Genomic DNA, 19,116 nt, shown 5'->3' on the forward strand with positions numbered 1-19,116 from the left:
GTATTTGAATACAATTAAAAAAAACATACTTCCAACACAACGTTCGCTACATAAAAGGTATGTAGAAAATAAGGTTGAAATGAAAAATGAAAAAGCTACCAAGCTACTTGCTCTTTTCAAATACACTTCAAATGTCTACTTTTTCTCTATGAAGTCTTCAATTTCAGTTGATTCATTTAACAGGTCAATAGTCCAATATAAACGCACAAAGGTCTACTTACCCTGAATACAGGGCTCTCAGCCCTTCTTCTCTGCCTATCCGCACTAAGGCGTGCAACATTCCTCGATACCGGATTTCTCTAAAGTTTGCGTCATTTGTCTGGCCTTGAATCTGGAGCCGTGTCTTGGTTAAATCAATTGGAAAAGTACCTTAAAGGTTTTTAAAAAAGACATATTTCACTTGATAAAAAGAAATTCCACCAAATAAAGAATACATGGTGATATATTCCTGAGAAAATATTTCGACTGTAATGTAAACTAAGAAACAGAATTAAGAAATGGCAGATACTTTGCAATCTTTTTTCTATTAAAAAAAAATTAGAGGGGTGCCAGGTGGCTCAGTTGGTTAAGCATCCAACTCTTGTTTTTTTTTCATTTTTTTTAAATGTTTTATTTATTCTTGAGAAAGAGAGAGACACAGAGCATGAGTGAGGGAGGGGCAGAGAGAGAGGGAGATACAGAATCCAAAGCAGGTTCCAGGCTCTGAGCTGTCAGCACTGAGCCCGACACGGGGCTCGAACTCACAAGCAGTGAGATCATGACCTGAGCTGAAGTCAGACACTTAACCAAAGGAGCCACCCAGGCACCCCAAGCATCCAACTCTTGATTTGGGCTCAGGTCATGATCTCACGCTTTGTGAGATAGAGCCCCGTATCTGCGTTGGGCTCTACGACAGTGTGGGGCCTGCTTAGGATTCTCTCCCTCTCTCTCTCCCTCTCTCTCTCCCCCAACCTCCGACCCCCTCCCTGGCTCACACACACACTCTCTCTCAAAATAAACATTTTTTAAAAATTAGGAACCAAAAGATTAAAAATACACCAAAAAGTGCATAAACGTATTTTCCTTTCTTTACATTTTTATTTGGTTCCCATCTTTTTTTTTTATTTTTAAATTTTTTTTTTTTCAACGTTTTTTATTTATTTTTGGGACAGAGAGAGACAGAGCATGAACGGGGGAGGGGCAGAGAGAGAGGGAGACACAGAGTCGGAAACAGGCTCCAGGCTCCGAGCCATCAGCCCAGAGCCTGACGCGGGGCTCGAACTCACGGACCGCGAGATCGTGACCTGGCTGAAGTCGGACGCTTAACCGACTGCGCCACCCAGGCGCCCCGTGGTTCCCATCTTACTCTACATAGGATTTGAGAGGCTGCATCGCTGTAAAAAAAAAAAAAAAAAGGTACAGGGAATGATTTACACCAACCGGAAATCCATTTTAAAATATGTTACCATCTTTTGCATGTGTGAAGGCTAAAATCAGGTCCAATATGAAAGAGGGGGGGTAAGCTCATTTGCTAAGGGAGTTTCTCACTCCATGTTCTGCAGTCTAGAAGTAAATCTGTGAACGCAGGTACAGATGTTAAACACGGCGCCCAACAGGTAGTCTACCCGAATTCTGGACACTGTCGGGAAACTCGATTCGCTGTGGAACGGAGAGCCCACCCCACAGGGAACCAAGTGGGTGGGTGGTTAACGCGCCTTAACCCCTCAGCCCCGGGCCTCACCGGCTCCCCAGGGGCAGCCTCTGTCCCAGGACGGCAGCGCCCGGGCCCTGGAAGCAAATGACGCGTCCAGCCCAGCACCTGGCATTTGGCAGCTGCACAACCGGTATCCGGTGAAGCAATTCCGACAGGGAACAGACAGCGATCAATGGGGTCTGATGTGGAACTGCACCGGAAGAGGAAGCCACCAGTACAACGTGGACCGTGTGCGTAATTACGGAGTGACTGCGCAATGACAGTCAGACCTGGCCCCCGCGGCCTCCTGTGCCAACGGTGGCCAAGTGGCGAAAAGCACAAGGAAAACAGGGACAGAGGGACCCTCGGAATGACTGATAAAACTCGTTTGATTACCAGGTTCCACTTTCTCCACACCGAACTTTGGCCCCTAAACTGCTGGGAGCCAAAATGACTGTTTGTCTGAAAAAAAAACATACCAAAAGGAGGGTGTTTTGAAATCGGAGATTAACGTGTCATATTCTCGCATTCTGTGTGTCACCTCCAATCACATCAAACACCAGAGAGCGACCTTAACTTTTAATTGGCATCACGTGCAGCACATGAACGACCCCCCCCCCGCAATACCATCCAGGCCGGGGGTGGGGTGGTGGGGGTGGTGGAGGGGCACCTTACCACATTCGGCCGTGATGGAGGCCAGCCCTCCGTACACGAAGGGCTTCCAGTTGAGGGCCGACATCCTCAGCACGGTCCCTTCTCCTTTGGTTAGAGGAACATAGCCTCCCACAGGGCTTCTCCTGGACACAAAGGGGAGGCATTTCAAAGTCGTGACTTCCCGCACAAGCAGTTTCCCCTTTAGGCTTGTGTTCCATTTGGAGAGCATCGCAGACGAATGCCCTCCACGCCTCCCCCACCCCCGGACCCCACTTCCCGAGGGGGGCTCACCTGTATAAAGCCAGGCCCAGCTTGCTACTAAACCGCATTTCATCCCATTCAGACCTTAAGTAACGCAACAGGCTGGGAAGCTGAGATGGGGTATGTACTGAGCACAATGGAGGCTATTTTCTGGGCTGTCCATTTTATCTAACATCTATTCACGTTCACGCAACAAATATTTGTTATTTGTTTGCCACTGTCTCAGTGAGTCCCTCAGGCGCACCGAAAAAATGTTGCGACCCAGTGTCCTAAGGTGAAATGACAATTTCTGAAAAGGACCAAAATATACTTCCAGTTCACATTCTGTAAATGTTGGCGTTCTTTTCTTAACTGCACCGTGTTAATAGCTGGGAGGCAGCTCGGTATGAAGGAAAAAGGCGGACTCCGGGGTCAGAGCCACACCGCTTCCTTCCTAAGGAAGCTCCCGTTCATCTCTAGGTTTTTTTCTCCATCAATATCATCACCATCGAGGCAGCCAACACAACCAATTGGGGTTGGAGCCCATACTTTTATTTGCTAAACTAAATAAAATGCCAAGCTTTTAATCCTATTATGGGGATTAAATATGTATTTTTAAACTAGCACCGAAAAGACCCTCAACAAATGCTGCCTTCCCTCTTCCTGTCACTTAGAAGGTGCTCACACACTGTGAAATAAACATATTTACATGCCTGCCATGCCAGGTCCCCCACATTCATGACACATTCTGCAATTTTAGGCACTTTCAGTTGGTAAATCTGGCCTCATGTCCATTAACAGGAAAAACATGCAGATAAACACACTTTTGTGTATATAATATTAACCATAATTATTCTGGGTTTAAAATAAAATTTCGGGGGCGCCTGGGTGGCTCAGTGGGTTAAGCGTCTGACTTCGGCTTAGGTCATAATCTCACAGTTCATGAGTTCGAGCCCCCCATCGGGCTCTGTGCTGACAGCTCAGAGTGTGGACCTTGCTTCAGATTCTGTGTGTCTCTCTCTGTCCCTTCCCCACTCGTGCTCTCTGTCTCTCTCAAAAACAAACATAAAAAAAAATTTCTTAAATAAAATAAAATTCCTAATTTATTATAGTCATTATTGGTAAGAGATACACCCAGTGTTTGTAATCTGCATGTTTTAGGAGTTTCTCAAGACTATATTTCTCAAGAAAAGTCACCATTGCCAAAAATGTCAGTTAACAACAAGGCCAGGGGGCTTGCTTAAACTAAGAAAAAAACACAAGGAACCCAAAGGAGACTGTAAATGGATCTACCTATAGCTATTCTCATTCATGGACGTTAACCGAATTCAGACTGGCTACAAGTGAGTAAGATAAAAGGCTCTCTAAGAATGGAACCTGAAAATCATCATTTGCTTTATGCGTTTCAGGATCAAGAACAAACTGTGCCCCCCAACACTCAGCTCAGCCCCTTATTATCCTCAAAAACATTTAGTAATATCTGCACTTGATCTTAGCCAAAAGGCCGAGAAGCGATAATATCTGAATGTAACTAATTCTTAGTCTTACTAAATTCACAATAACGAATACTGTAGGTTAAATAAACTGTCAGAACACATTAATAATAAATCCAATAATTCATTAACTGTCCAGTAGTACCTTCCTTAATCCATTCTTGGATTCTCCTGAATTCAGTTAAAAAAAAAAAAAAAAAAAGCAACAGGGGCACCTGGATGACTCAGTTGGTTAAGTGCCGGACTTGATTTCAGCTCAGGTCATAATATCACTGTTCCCGAGTTTGAACACCACACAGCCCTCCATGCTGACAGCGCAGAGCCTGCTTGGGATTCTCTCTCTCTCTCTCTCTCTCTCTCTCTCTCTCTCTGCCCCTCGACATTCTCTCTGTCTCACTCTCTCACACTAAACTTAAAAAAAACAACAACAAAGCAATAACTACATAACAGTGATGTGTGGAAATGCTGTAACTTTAGAAAAGTGTCTGATATAAATGATTTCAGCGGATCCCCCAACAAGTTTGGGACAGGAGGACAGGAAAACAGACTAGGAAACGGAGTCCCAGCAAGGTGCCTTGTCCAAGGCCACATGGCTAATGGGGCAGAAATGGGGCTCCAACCCAAGTGTTCTGATTCCAAGTACAGCATTCTTTCTGCTACCACCTGAGGCTGTATGCAATCATAAAGGAGTGATGGTGTTTTAATTAAGGAGAAAATATTATTAGGCAGCTTCAAAAAGGTACTATTGCAGAGAAAGACAAATACCATATGTTTTCACTCATATGTGGATGCTGAGAAACTCAACAGAAGACCAGGGGGGAGGGAAAGGGGGGGGAGGAAAGTTACAGAGAGGGAAGGAGGCAAACCATAAGAGACTCTTAAATACTAAGAACAAACTGAGGGTTGATGGGGGGGGAAGTGGGTGAAGAGGGCACCTGTTGGGATGAGCACTGGGTGTTGCATGGAAACCAATTTGACAATAAATTTCATATAAAAAAATAAAGTACAATATCCTTATTGTTATTATTTAAAAAAACAAAAAGGTACTATTGATAAGGTGCATCCTATAAGCAACAAAAATGTGTTTAACATAAAGGTATTAAGAGGATATAATATTCAGAAGGTAGATAATCAATATAAACAGTAGCAATTTATTTTTCCAACAAAAGGTATATGAAGTCAGTGTTGAAACACTTGGGGGGGAGTTTTTTACAGAGGTGAAATTCACATACTCATTTTAGTGAGCAATTCAGCGGCACCTCATACATTCAGGATGTTGTACAACCACCACCTTTATCTAGTTCGAAAATATCGCATCACCAGTCCCCCCTCCCTCTGGCTTTTACTTTCTTGGACGTGACACTATATATGCATTAAGTATCTGTGTGGAACATACGGCTCCTTATTAGGAGTTCCTAACCTGACTGCAGAGTTTCCTAAAAGTATATACACTAGGGCCCTACCTACTGAATGAAGATCTCAGGGACATTGCGAGCATCTGTGTTACTGAAAATCAGCCAGTTAAATACATGGCAGCCAATTCACACCTTGGAATACTTACTACTTAAATTCCCATTTTAAATAGTTAATGCTCAGTGATGATGTTACAGGTGATCCTTCTTTTTATTCATCTTATTTAGTACTGATTTTTTTCCTACACATGTATGTGTGTGTGTCTTTATATATACAGACACACACACACACACACACAAGCCATCCTCCAAAATGTTAGCAGAACTTTATGCGAAAGGGAATTATAACTGAACTCTAACTTAACGACAAACACAACATTTTTTTTAAAGACTATTTTGTCATATGACCTCATGCCATCTCACTGAGTCACTTTCCGTTTTCCTGCCTCACCTTATTTGTTTTACTAGTTTAGTTTTAATGGCTACTTTTGGCTACTTTTTCTTCCATCGGTGTTTTTAATTAGATCAAAACCCAAAAAAGCTCTGGATTATACTCATATGCAAGTACCCCAGTAGAGCTCAAAACCATTGTGGAATTGCCTCCCCCTGGGTTTGAATCAAGTGGATGGAGCACGCACCCATTTGGTCCTATTCCTGTGAACCACCGGTGACCATAAACTGATCTTCCACAAATGCGCATCCATTCCTGTGCTCCTGGTTACACTGTAAGAAAGTACTTTCTATTCAATTCCAATTTTTAAAAGTTAGCAGGAAGAGGGTAAAAATTACCTTTGGGCTCTTCTCTTTTCCTTTCTGAACGCTAGGACTAGATTCCGGATCAGTTAAGTTTACTGCCCACCTTCCCAGGTTAATGCTTACTGTGTCAAAGAAAGAATACGTTGGCTTAAACAGCAACCAGAGAGTATCAGTAGTCGGTCAAACACCCGAACAAAAAAGGTTCTGGAATGGAAGACGTTATGTCCCCAAAGCCATGCTGGCCACAGCCAGCTGAGATGGGGCGTCAGCTATCCCAAGTTGCAATCTTTGGTAAGCTAAATCATTTCTTTGTTCTGGAGCTCTCTTTGTCCTAGCACAATTTTGGGCGCGGGCGGAATCCCAGCTCTACTCAAGTCCCAACACTGACAGGCCAGCACGGTCAGGCAGACTGATGTGTCCTTAGCAGTCTAGTGTCTGGGCAACATCTTGGCCTGAGATCCAGGGAAGGAATCACAACTTTGCAAAAACTCCAGTGCCAGATAATGGTGCTTGGGAATCACTTCCCACTCTGCACTCCTCTTCTAGGCCATACCCTCTGGCCAGACCAAACCCAGTCACCACTTCTCTGCTGCCTTATAAACACAATACTAACAACAACAGCCTTCACTATCAAATATCTGATATGACAGGCATTGCTGTACGTTTTCCACATAAAGGATTTTATTTCATGCTTACAAGCCTATGAAATAGGTATCCTTATCCACATTGCACAACTGAGGAAAGACCCACCACCTCAGAGAGGAAGAGTGACTTTCCCTAGTCGCACAGCTACAAAGTACACAAACTAAGGTCTCCCTGAAGGAACACGTGATCTGTCCTCTATGTACTACAAAGCCAGACACTATTTTTCCAAAGTCTGTTAAAAAATATTTGGGGGTGGGGCACCTGGGTGGCTCAGTTAAGCGTAGGACTTTGGCTCAGGTCATGATCTCACAGCTCATGAGTTCGAGCCCCTCATCGGGCTCTGTGTGGACAGCTCAGAGCCTGGAGCCTGCTTTGGATTCTGTGTCTCCGGCTCCCTCTCTGCCCCTCCCCCACTTATGCTCTGTTTCTGTCTCTCAAAAATAAATAAACCTTAAAAAAAAAAAAAAAAAAAAAAAAAATATATATATATATATATATATATATATATATATATATATATATATCAGGAGGTGGGAGGGTAGGAAATTCTGCACGTTCTGAATAAATGTGTAATTTTTCTGCAAAAGAAATACAAACTTCCCATCTATTTTTTTAAGTGTTACTTGAGTAAAAATGTCTTTGATACAAATAAAGGATTCTAAAGGCGTCTCCCTACACTTAAGATATGTACTAACTTACCATATCCCCTCTCCTCTGTTTTCTCTTAGTACTTATTTTCTCCTTACCTCATTTGCACAGCTGCAAAGAGAGGTAAAATACGTTAAGGTAATTGCTGCTGGAACTTTTGAAAGCTTTCCAAGTTCCTGTTATATAATTAATTCTGGGTAAGTTCTTTCAAATTTACGTGTGTTCCCTTTTCAGTCTACAGTCTGAAACTGGAATCACGGTCTCTAAAATGATCCCTCTTAAATCTTTATTCCCCATATGTCTGCCTTTCATTGGACTTTCCCTATTTCCAACTGCCTTTAAAGGTACAGTATGCAAAATAAGCTCATCACAGACCTATGCAACGTGAAATTGAAAAGGCATCTTAGAAGTCATACCTCATGTCACATGAATTAACTGAGCCCACGAACACAAAACTTGGCAGCGGCAGAGCCAAGACCAGATTCATTCCTTTCAACTTTTTTCACTACAACAGGAGGACAAATCGACCCCTGCAGGGCAGTCCCGACATTGTTCTGCTATTCTTGCGCAGGAGCGACAATGCTGAACCCTGCAAACGCTTTACATCAAGTTACTTACACCTAGAAAAGGCGCTACAGTGCAGCGCTACATGAACCTTCCAAGCTAATGAACTGCCCCCGTCCCTCCAAAGGTGAGCCAACCCGGCGTGTCCGGGAGCAATTCAGAGTACAGCGAGCGTGCCCTCTCCCAGAGTAGGAAGCTCGCTGGCGCCCGGGCTGCACACTCTGAATGAACCGCGAGTGGGAGGGATGCAGAGACAGGAGAAACGTACCGCGGGGGCCAGGGCACACACGCCGAGGTCCCACATGGGCCTCACACTTGGGATCTGAGACGCTGGGGCAGGAGTCACCCCACGCCCCCAAGCGATGAGGCCCGGGAGCCGGCGCCCCTGCCGGAAGAGCGGGGCCAAGCCCCGGAACCTCGCGCCCCGGGCAGCCGGGCCCCGCACGCAAACCCGGGAGCAGCGGCAGCCCCCGAGAACGCCCGGCCGCGTCGGCGCTCTCAGGGACCGCAGTCCGACCGCAGTCCCAGTCCCGGCCGAGGCCGACCGGAGGGGCAGCACCGCCCGCGGCGGGGCAAGGAGTCCCGGGCCGGCTGGTCGCGGACACCGTGGCGAAAGAGAGTCGGGCGGGCGGAGGAGCGAGCCGGAGCAGGCGCGGAGCGGCCATCGCGGCCGCGGCCCGGTGGTCAGGCACTTACCCGGCGCCGGTGGCTCCGCAAGTCCTCCTACCCACGCTCAGCTGCGACTAGAGCCGGCCAGCACCGAAGCGGGAGAACACGCTGCAGCGCAGCGAGGGCAGCACAGCGACTTGCGTCCGGCCCCGCCCACCCCGCCCTCGCGGCCCCGCCCCCCGCCGCGGCTCCCATTGGCCGCTCCGGCCGCGGCCACGCCCATGGCAGCGGGCGACTGGCTGGCCGCGGAGGCACCTAGATATTGAGCAGCCGGCTCCCCACCGACAAGGGTGGTAGCTGTCGGGGACTCGATGACACCTCCCACGGCCTTGGGTCTCGACTCCGCAGTGAAAGAGAAACTTTAGGGAACGCACCGAGAGCCACGAAACAGGAGGCTTCTCAGGGTGCTGATTCTGTGTCCACGTGAACCCCCGAAGTCAGAGGAAGTAAACAAACTTGCACTTCTTTTTTTTAATCCCAGCTTTTTAGTTTGAAAAATTTCAAAACCGACTGAAGAGTTGAAAGAATAGTGCTATGGACAGTGTGCACTTCTCTCAATGCTACCATTTCACATTTGCGTTCTCTTCACTAGATTCCCCCCCCCTTTGTAAAGTTTCACACAACGCTGCTTCACCCCTAAATACCTCACCACTATCACATGCAAGAAATTTAATGCAACTTCTGTTATATCATTTAACATACTGTTTTTTTAAATTCCCTTTGTTGTCTCAAAACGTCATAGACAAGCACACGTGCACACACACGTCTTTGAAAAATTCAGGTTCTACCCAAGATTCACCTGTTTTGCTTAATAACATGTGTCTTTATAAACTCCTGTAGTCTACCACCCAAGTTCTAGCACTCCCACTTTTTAAAAATCTTTCATCACTTGGACGTATTTGAAAAGTCCAGGCCAATTGTCTTATACACTGTATCAATTTAGATTTATCAAATTGTTTCCTCATGATTAGATGCACTTTATTTTTTATTTATTTATTTAATTTTTTGAGAGAGAGAGAGAGTATGAGCGGGGAAGGGCAGAGAGAGAGGGAGACAGCATCTGAAACAGGCTCCAGGCTCCAAGCTGTGAGTACAGAGCCTTATGTGGGGGGTTGATCTCCTGAACTGGGAGATCATGACCTGAGTCGAAGTCAGACGCTCAGTCTCAACTGACTGAGCCACCCAGGCGCCCCTCTCATGATTAGATTCAGGTTAAACATTTTAGTAAGAAAAGTAGGAGGTGATGTGTATTTCCACAAGAAGGCACAGTGTTCTTTAGTCCCATTATCCGTGATGCCAAGATGGATCACTTAGTCCAGACATGGGCTGGCAGATCTCTCCACAAAAATACTGTCAAAAGTTCAGAAATGATAGAACTAAAACCAATGAATCATCAAACTAGTAATCAGTAAAAGTTTATTGTGCACACATCAGGAAGACAGTTTGCAAACAGGAAGCACTCAAACCAAACACGGAATGAGGCTCAGGAGTATGTTGTCATTAAGCAGCTAATATAGCAAGGAAGCAGTGGCTGCTCTTCACAGTGATTGGTTATAAAATGAGAATTCTCTTAAATGACAGGGAATTGGTCAGTGATTACCTCCTATCAACCTTAAGCGTTCAAGTCTTGCTTATGATTTCCAGAGGCATGAGCAAGAAATGACCCAGAGCAAGTTAGTCTTGCAAATCTGCTCAGAGAATTTTCCAGGCTGGTCTCAGTTTGTTTTTTATTTTGACAACCCCTCTCTCCCACCGCAACAAAGATTATCTGCAGTAATAGGCTGAACCCAGCTAATATTTTTGTCCAGGGGATGTAGCACGCACTCATGAACACTTACCAAATGGTGATTTTTCTCATGCTGTCTATCAATCCTTCTACCTGTCTAAAGAAGAGTACCCCTTTTTTTCTCCTTTTCGCTTTTTCCCCCTGCTTCTCAACCCAGTCGCAGCTCCTTTCCCCTCCTGTTCGAGTAACAGTGTGGACTCCTGTTTTTTAATTCAATTTAATTCAATTACTATGATCAAATACCCCAGTATTATTTTTGGTGCTCAAATTGCCCATATTTGGCCAGTGGAAAGCCCCACACCTGGCTCCTTTATTCTTATATATATCCTATCAATCTTTGAGCACTTCCTTGTTTTCTAACACAAGACCTACTAACTTTTCATGGACTGTTCTGTGCCCTAGACAGGAAAACCCTAGTTCCTTTTAATAGGAAATGGCACTTAGAAAATTAGATCTGAGTACTTGCTGTGCTCACTGGGATGTTATTCTTCTCCTTAAGTGAAAACCCTAATTCCCGATTTAAAAGGTATCTTAGAATATCCCCTCTCCTCCATTTTCAGCATCAATCTACCTATTCATTTATTCTACAATGTACAGAAAATAGTTGAGACTTACATACCTGTACTATCAGCAGCAACAAAATTTCTAAACTCAAGATTTCTTAGCGGTTCTTTGTATCTTTATAACACATCCTTCTAAATGGTGTACAGGTAGAGTACCACGCTCAAATGTTACTTGAATTAATTCCTTGTTGGTATGGTTATGTTCTCTATTCGAAATACTGCTAGGTTTGCTATTTTTCTTTGCATCAATGTTAGAGTTTGCTTTTGTCACCTTTTTCCTTCGGTTCCATTTTTTGAATGTATAAAGCATTCACGTGGTTCCAAATAAAATCTTACAAAGGTTAAACTCCCTCCCCATTCCCTGCACTCTGGTCCCACTCCCTTCTGAGCCATAAGCACTTTCCTCAGGTTCTAGTTTATTCTTCCATTGTCCCCAAAGTAAAGAAATATACAATTGTATATAAGTATATTTGCTAGTTATCGATTGCTGTATAACTAAGCTTACCAGCTTAAAATAACAAACATGTCTTAGCTCCCAGTTTCTGTGGGTCAAAAATCCAGAGGGGCCCCGGAAGCACCTGTAGCTCCAGGCCTCCCAAGAATGCAAACAAAGTGGCACTTGGGGCTGCAGGCGCATCAAGGCTTCACTTGGGGAGAACCGGCTTCCAAGTGCGCTCAGCCTGGCCGTTGGCAGGTCTTAGAAGATCCTCTTTCAAGCTCATTCACATGACTGTTGGCAGGGCTCTTGTCCTCACTGGCCACTGGCCAGTGTATTAGTTTCCTCACGGCTGCCATAACAGATTACCACAAACTGGATGGCTTTTAAAAACAAGAATTGAGGGGCGCCCGCGTGGCTCGGCTGGTTAAGTGTCCGACTTCGCCTCAGGTCACAATCTCATGGTTCGTGAGTTCAAGCCCCACGGCGGGCTCTGTGCTGGCAGATCAAAGCCTGCTTCTCTCTCTCTCTCTCTCTCTCTCTGCCCTGCCCCGCTCACTCGATCCCTCTCAAAATAAATAAATAAATTTAAAAAAATAAAAAGAAGAATTCTTTCTGTCTTCTGAAGGCTAGAAGTCTAGACTCGTGATGTCGGCAGGGCCATGTTCTCTCTGGAGGCTCTACAGGAGAATCCCGCCTCGTCTCTCTCCTAGTGTTGCGCAATTGGCCGGCCACCCCCCGCATTCCTTGGCTTGCAGCTGCATAGTTCAAGTTCTGCGTCTGCCTCTACGTGGTGTTCTTCCCTCAGTATGTGTGTCTCTGTGGTCAAATCTCCTTCTTATAATGACGTGACTCATAGGAGCAGGGCCCAGAGGCCTCTTTTGTCCCTCATTACTACAGTTCTTCGTTGTATGGATGGACCCAGGGCATTTACTCAACTTCCTGAGTGTGATAGGCCAGGTCCGAAGACGGGCTCCAAGATTCTTGGTCATCGGCGTACGCACACCTTCTCTCAGCCATTCAATCAAACACTCATGTAGGTATGGCTGTGAAAGGACTTTACATATGTCTTAAAGTCCCAAACCAGTCGATCCTATGATAGAGAGATTGTCCTAATCACACAGGCCTTTTAAAAGCAGGGTTTCCTCTCGCTGGTCTCAGAAGGGAAGTCAGAGTTGCAAATCACAGGAGGGATTTGACGCACCGGGGTGAAGATGAAGAGCTGCGTGGCAAAGAATGCGGGTAGCCTTAAGGAGCTGACAGTGGCTCCCGGCTGACACCCAGCAAGGACCTGCCACCGTAAGAAACTAAGTTCTGCCAACAATAGGGATGAGCTCAGAGGTAGATTCATCTTCTGACTGAGCCCTGCGATACCCTGAGCAGAGAACCCAGACACCATGTTAGACTTCTGGTCGACAGAGCTACGAGCTAATAAATAGGTGTTGCTTTCAGCTAAATTTGCAGTAATGTATTAGGCGGCGATAGAAGACTAATACACGTGACATGCAGGTTGTTTGCAACACTTAGCTATGGCAAATAATAGCATAATGAATACGCTTTTGCATAGATCGTTTTTATTGGGGGAGGGGTAGCTTCAGGGTAAACTCCTGGAAGAATCGCTGGGTCAAAGAGTAAACACAGATGGACGGAACCTGCACGTATTGCTGCAAAGAGCCGTGGCAGGAGTCTTTACATTCATCGGTTCCTTCGGGCCAGAGAGGCATCCTTTCCATTTACAGATGAAGGTTCCCGGAGGTTCCCGGAGGTGATGGCCTCTGCCGGGGTCCAGAGCTACCTGTCTCTCATTCCCTTCTCTCGTTTCTCCAGTGCGCCCGGCTTGAGCTGACGCAATCTCTTCTTTACTCTCCAACTTGAATTCTAAAAGTGAATCCTTGGAGTTTTGTGCACACACTGTTTCGCTATTGATACAGTTTGGACATGCTTGGCCGGATCCCAAGAATCCTGCCATAAAAACAAATGCAATCCCCAGCCTGCGGGGGGGAAATCATTGCAACGCTACCCTTTTATGGCAGGGAAAGAAATACATGACTTCCTACCCCTTCAGGCTACCCTACCTCCCCGCTCTCATCTCACCAAGTCCAGCCCTTTCCAGACTCAAAACTGTATGGCATCTGCACAAAAAGGTACTGGATTTGCCCCTTTCCTATCCATCCTTCAGACTCCAAATTCCCCTATTACTCTATGCCCCGCCAGCCTCTGCTAATATACATATAATTCTTAGCAACACACACATATAATATCTAGTAATTTGTATTTAGTATTTCGTAATACACAATTCCCAACCTTTCAAGTATGAGGATCCCTTTGTAAGGTAAACTAAATTTTGAAAAACTCTGGAGTCCCTAAAACATGGATAGGAGGATTTCTAGCATCCATCAAGAAAATGCATGCTGAACCTAAGGATACAAGAATCTTGGATTATTATCAAAGGGTCTTGATCCACAGGTTGGAAACCACTGTTCTGGGGAACAGTAACTTGGTTACATCATCATAATCAGGTTAGAAACACGTGTCAAGGGGCACCTGGGTGGCTTGGTTGGTTAAGCCTCCAACTTCGGCTCAGGTCATGATCTCACAGTTCGTCGTGGGTCTGAGCCCTATTCTGCCTTATTTTAAATACCTCCTGGAGGAGGAGGAGGAGGAGGTTGTATCTGAGACATCTGGTCATCTTCCCGTCCCCTTGGCAAAGAGGAGCAATAGTGAGCCATAGCTACTCCCAACAAGAACACTGGATAGGCAAGTGTTCCCAGCTGGAATACTGGGAATGAGCCAGTGAAATTATCATTATATCCTATGCCATGGTTCTCAACCAGATTCTACCATCCCAGAGGACATTTGACCATGTCTGGAGACATTTTTAGTTTTCACAACTCCACGGTTCCTACTGGCATCTATTGGGTAGGGATCAGGGATGCTGCCAAACATCCTCCAATGCCCAGGGAAGGCCTCGCACAACGAAGAATTATCAAAATGGCAATAGTGTGGAGGTTTGAGAGATTGTTTTATAGGAATGTTGCTTTGGGCGTATGTTTTTCTCGGCTACAGGTGCTTTTCTGAGAACACATCTTGTGTGTAGGCCAGGGAGTGTTTATATGAGACACCTGCAGCTCCTCAAACATGCCGGTGCTCCCTTTCACTTCTGGGACCTTCTATGAGCTAAACTCTTTCTCTTGCTAATGCCTCACATTGGAGGTCATCTCCAAGATGTGTCTCCTAATCCCTCCTTCATCCAAGAGGCTACCGTGGTAGACAGAACAGGGACCCCCAAAGAAGCCTATGTTCTAATCCCTGGAATCTGTGAATGTGTTAGGGTACAGGGCAGAGGGGAATTAGATTGCAGGTGGAATTAAGGTTGCTTACGTGCTGACTTTTAGGTGGGGGGGTTATCGTGGACTATCCGGTGGGCCCAATGTAATCCTTGGGGTCCCTATCAGTGGAAAAAGGAGGCAGAAAAGTCAGAGGAGATAGGACTATGGAGACAGGTCAGAGTGATCTGATGTAAGAACTCCTCCGTCACTGTTGGCTTTGAAGATGGAAGAAGCCATAAGCCAAGGAATTCGGGCAGCCTCTAGAAGCCGGGAACGTCAAGGAAACTAATTCTCCCCTAGAGCCTCCAAAAAGGAGCACAGCCCTGACAATGCCTTATTTTGGCGTAGGGAGTCCCATTTCAGACTTCTGACCTCCAGAACGACGAGATAATAAAATGCATGCCACCTCATGCTACTGAGTTTGTGGTCATTTGCTATGGCAGCAATAGGACGCTAATGCACTCTCCCTGACTCCCTGGCTGCCCCATCCCCCTGCCACGCTAACTGGGTCTGCACAGAAGTTGCTCTCACACAAGCCTCCTGTTCTCCCCTCAAAGCCCGGATCTCAGGCCGGGCCATGCCTGGGTCTGTGGGGCATGCTCCTGGCAACCTCACCTTCACTTCAGCCGGTCTCCCTGTAAACACTCAGGAATGGGTTGAGTTTTTCGCCTCTGCACTTATTTGCACCCGGCAAGACGAAGGCAGCACAGTCAGGCAGGAGGGGAAACGAAAAAGTACAAGCCCCTCCGTGAAAACGGCTGAAAGGGCTCCTCCCGGCTAACTCCTCTCCCTCCACGGACGGAAGGACGGACGTTCGGCCTGAGGATCTGGCATCTTGCCAGTGAGAACTTAAAAAGTTGTATATCTTCTTTATAATTCTCAGTGTCCTTGAAAGTAAAATCCACGTCATACTTTTAAGACAGTTTCTGTAGTTTTTAAAGGGAATGGATGAAATAATGAACATGGTGCCCTGCATGTAATAAACTTTGCTATTGCCACTGTCATTGTCATCGCCATGATCGTCGCTGTTCTGATCATCTCAGGTTATACACAAAAGGTTCTGTACCCTTAGGTAAAACCAGTATTGCTAGAATGTTAAAAGTCAAAAAGTCAAGGGGCGCCTGGGTGGCGCAGTCGGTTAAGCGTCCGACTTCAGCCAGGTCACGATCTCGCGGTCCGTGAGTTCGAGCCCCACGTCAGGCTCTGGGCTGATGGCTTGGAGACTGGAGCCTGTTTCCGATTCTGTGTCTCCCTCTCTCTCTGCCCCATCCCCGTTCATGCTATGTCTCTCTCTGTCCCAAAAATAAAATAAAAAACGTTGAAAAAAATAATTAAAAAAAAAAAAAAAAAGTCAAAAAGTCAAGCCTCTAATATTTCCTAGTGGCTTTGTTCTCAGTGCTTTCAATGAACTTTTATTGAGTAACACGGTTTCAAAAAAAAACAATAGGAACACAGGGCACCTGTCTGGCTCAGTGGAAGAGCATGTGACTCTTGATCTGAATCATGGGTTGGAGCCCCACGTTGGGTGTAGAGATCACTAAAATAAATAGATAAATAAAACACAATAGGAACAGAAACCAAAATGACTACTTATTGCTATGCTGGCTAGTTATATCTATGGCACATCGAGAAAACTAAGCATTTCAACATGTAAAAAAAAAAAAAAAATCAAGCTGAGCCTTAATTGGAATTGCCTGCATTTTTTAAAAAAATTTTTAATGTTTGTTTATTTTTTTTTAGAGAGAGGAGAAAGAGAGTGTGGGGGAGAGGCAGAGAGAAAGGGAGATACTAAATCCGAAGCAGGCTCCAGGCTCTGAGCTGTCAGCACAGAGCCAGACGCGGGGCTCAAACTCACAAACCGTGAGATCATGACCTAAGCCAAAGTGGGACGCTTAACCCACTAAGGCACCCAGGAACCCCTGCATTTAAAAAAAATTTTTTTTTCTTAACATTTTAATTTATTTTGAGAGACAGAAGTGGGGGAGGGGCAGAGAAAGAGGGAGACACAGAATCCAAAGCAGGCTCTGAGCTGTCAGCACAGAGCCCGACACGGGGCTTGGACTCACAGATCATGAGTGAGATCATTGCCTGAGCTGAAGTCGGACACTTAACCGACTGAGCCACCCAGGTGCCCTTCCTCTGCATTTTTTTTTTTTTTAGTCAATCATTTGACTAAATATTTTTACCTCTAATTTTCTGGATTGCCTTCATGTCTTACTACCTAAGAAAACTATCAGACTTAAGTTTATCAGAAGCAAAATAAAAAAGGCAAATTATAATCTCCACCAGATGGAATAATGGCTTTTTCCATGAAAAAGAATTTGGGACAAGTGATCTGGGACACCTCGTGCTGAGAGGCACAAATATAAAAGGAACTAAACAGGTGGCTTCTGTGAGATAATTTTAGCCAGAGGACTCTGCAGCATGCTTCTTAGGAGTGTAAGGGAGGTCAGTGCCCTGGCCTGTGGCTCTAGAAATGCCCTAGAATGTTCAAGTATATTCACAAAATAACCGAGGACAGCAAAGGCAGGACTGACACTGTTTTCACGGTTTGAAAGCCGAAAAGTTATACAACCATATGACGGCCGCGTTCTCAGTTCTCAGAACTTGCCCTCCGTGCAGACTGTCATGCTCGAGTTTGCCTCTGGTAGAGTGTACGTGAGCCTTGCAGAAGGGCTCTGAACACTCCCAGGACATTATCCTCCCGGTAACATTTGAAGGGTCAGGGTGGCAGGTGAGGCCTGCAGCTGGCAACCTCCAAATCCGAGCGGTTCAGACGGGACCATAGCCATTTATGTCCGTGGCTTTGAAACTTGTTAAACTATAGCCCACATTAGGAAACACATTTTACTTCATGACCCAGAACACACACACGCGCACACACACACACACACACACACACACACACACATACACACACACACACACACATTCCAAGAGAAAATGCTTCCTAGGACCACGGTGCACCCTGATGCTTATCATTCTGTTCTCTCTTTTGTTGTTCACACTCTTCATAGCCCACTAAACTGAAGAACATCAGTTTAAAACCTCCTGTGTTAAAAATCAAGGAAAGCACACTCCTTCCAAGCTATTCTGTAACTGGGGGGAACTACCCGGCTCTCCCTTTTACCCTTGTAGAGTTAGAGAAGGTGGTGGTCAAGAGAGAGGCAGTCACAGCTGAACCGCAGGCAACGAACGCCCTCAGAGTCCCTGGTCTTATAAGAGGGCAACGGGGCCTTGCCTCCTTTGCGGGCCTCTTGTGAGGATCTAGTGAGCCAATGCTGTGACAGGTGCCAAGGAAGCATAAAGGGCTTGGCAATAAAACTTGTTGTTGAGGTTGGATAGTGGCCTGGCCCTCTGATATTCATCCTGAGGCCTTAATTCAGAAAATTCCTCTCCCCTGTGAGTGAATCGAAGGAGAGATTCTATTTTCACATCAGGACCAAGCCACCCATGGCCTTGTACCTGACTCAGTTTGGCCATCCTTTGTTTTCTTGTGTGTGAATTTAACTGCTCTCTAAGCCACCCTAAAATGATTGAACAATAAGTCCTCAGCCAACAAGCAGCTTCTCGCTGTGTCGTCTGCAGCTGGGGGGTGTTTGAGAGAGGGCAAGCAGGTTTCTGAGAATCAGGAGACCTGCCTCGTAACATCCGGTCAGGAAGGGATCTTTTTTCTTTTTTTTTTTTTTAATTTTCTTTAATGTTTATTCATTTTTGAAAGACGGGGACAGAGCACAAGCAAGGGTGGGGCGGAGAGAAAGGGGGACACAGAATCGGAAGCAGGCTCCAGGCTCTGAGTGGTCAGCACAGAGCCCGACGCGGGGCTCGAACTCACGGACCGGACCGCGAGATCGTGACCTGAGCCGAAGTCGGACGCTCAACCAACTGAGCCACCCAGGCGCCCCAAGGGATCTTTTTCTTATGCGAAGTCTCTAAAGAAGGGTAGGTCTGGAAACATACAGCTCCTGGGGTCAGTCTTTCCTTCCAACATGGAGGACCAGGTCATTCCCGACATTCACACACGCTCGTTCAAGAACATATCGTTTGGGTCTGGGCAGGGGTGATGGTTCCACAGCATTGTGAATGCACTAAATGCATTCTACAATGTCAGTGCCCTCATGTACTAAATACAACTTCAAATGACTGATTCAGTATTATGTGAATTTCACCTCAATTCCTAAAAAATGAAAAAATAAACGTATAAGAACACATACCACCAAAGCAACGAAGATGTAGGCATTTTTGGTTT

The 19,116-nt window shown here is 45.7% G+C and overlaps 1 protein-coding gene across 4 annotated transcripts in view; it reads right to left on the reverse strand.

Moving 5' to 3' along the window:
* Positions 1–19,116, reverse strand: part of SLC25A30 (solute carrier family 25 member 30) — a 75,417-nt gene that overhangs the window by 13,980 nt on the left and 42,321 nt on the right. Inside the window, exons 1-3 of one of the 4 annotated variants that reach the window (XM_042921575.1) lie at positions 8,781–8,871; positions 2,348–2,469; positions 222–369 (exon numbers count right to left, since the gene is read on the reverse strand). In XM_042921575.1, coding sequence (XP_042777509.1) covers positions 222–369; positions 2,348–2,411 — 212 coding nt within the window. In that variant the 5' untranslated portion in view covers positions 2,412–2,469; positions 8,781–8,871. Of the gene's footprint in view, positions 1–221; positions 370–1,345; positions 1,374–2,068; positions 2,127–2,347; positions 2,470–8,780; positions 8,872–19,116 lie in introns of those variants that run through there. The other 3 variants (XM_042921659.1, XM_042921494.1, XM_042921744.1) reach the window with 3 other exon arrangements.

The sequence above is a fragment of the Panthera leo genome, chromosome A1 (assembly GCF_018350215.1).
Source record: "Panthera leo isolate Ple1 chromosome A1, P.leo_Ple1_pat1.1, whole genome shotgun sequence".
Classification (NCBI taxonomy): Eukaryota; Metazoa; Chordata; class Mammalia; order Carnivora; family Felidae; genus Panthera; species Panthera leo.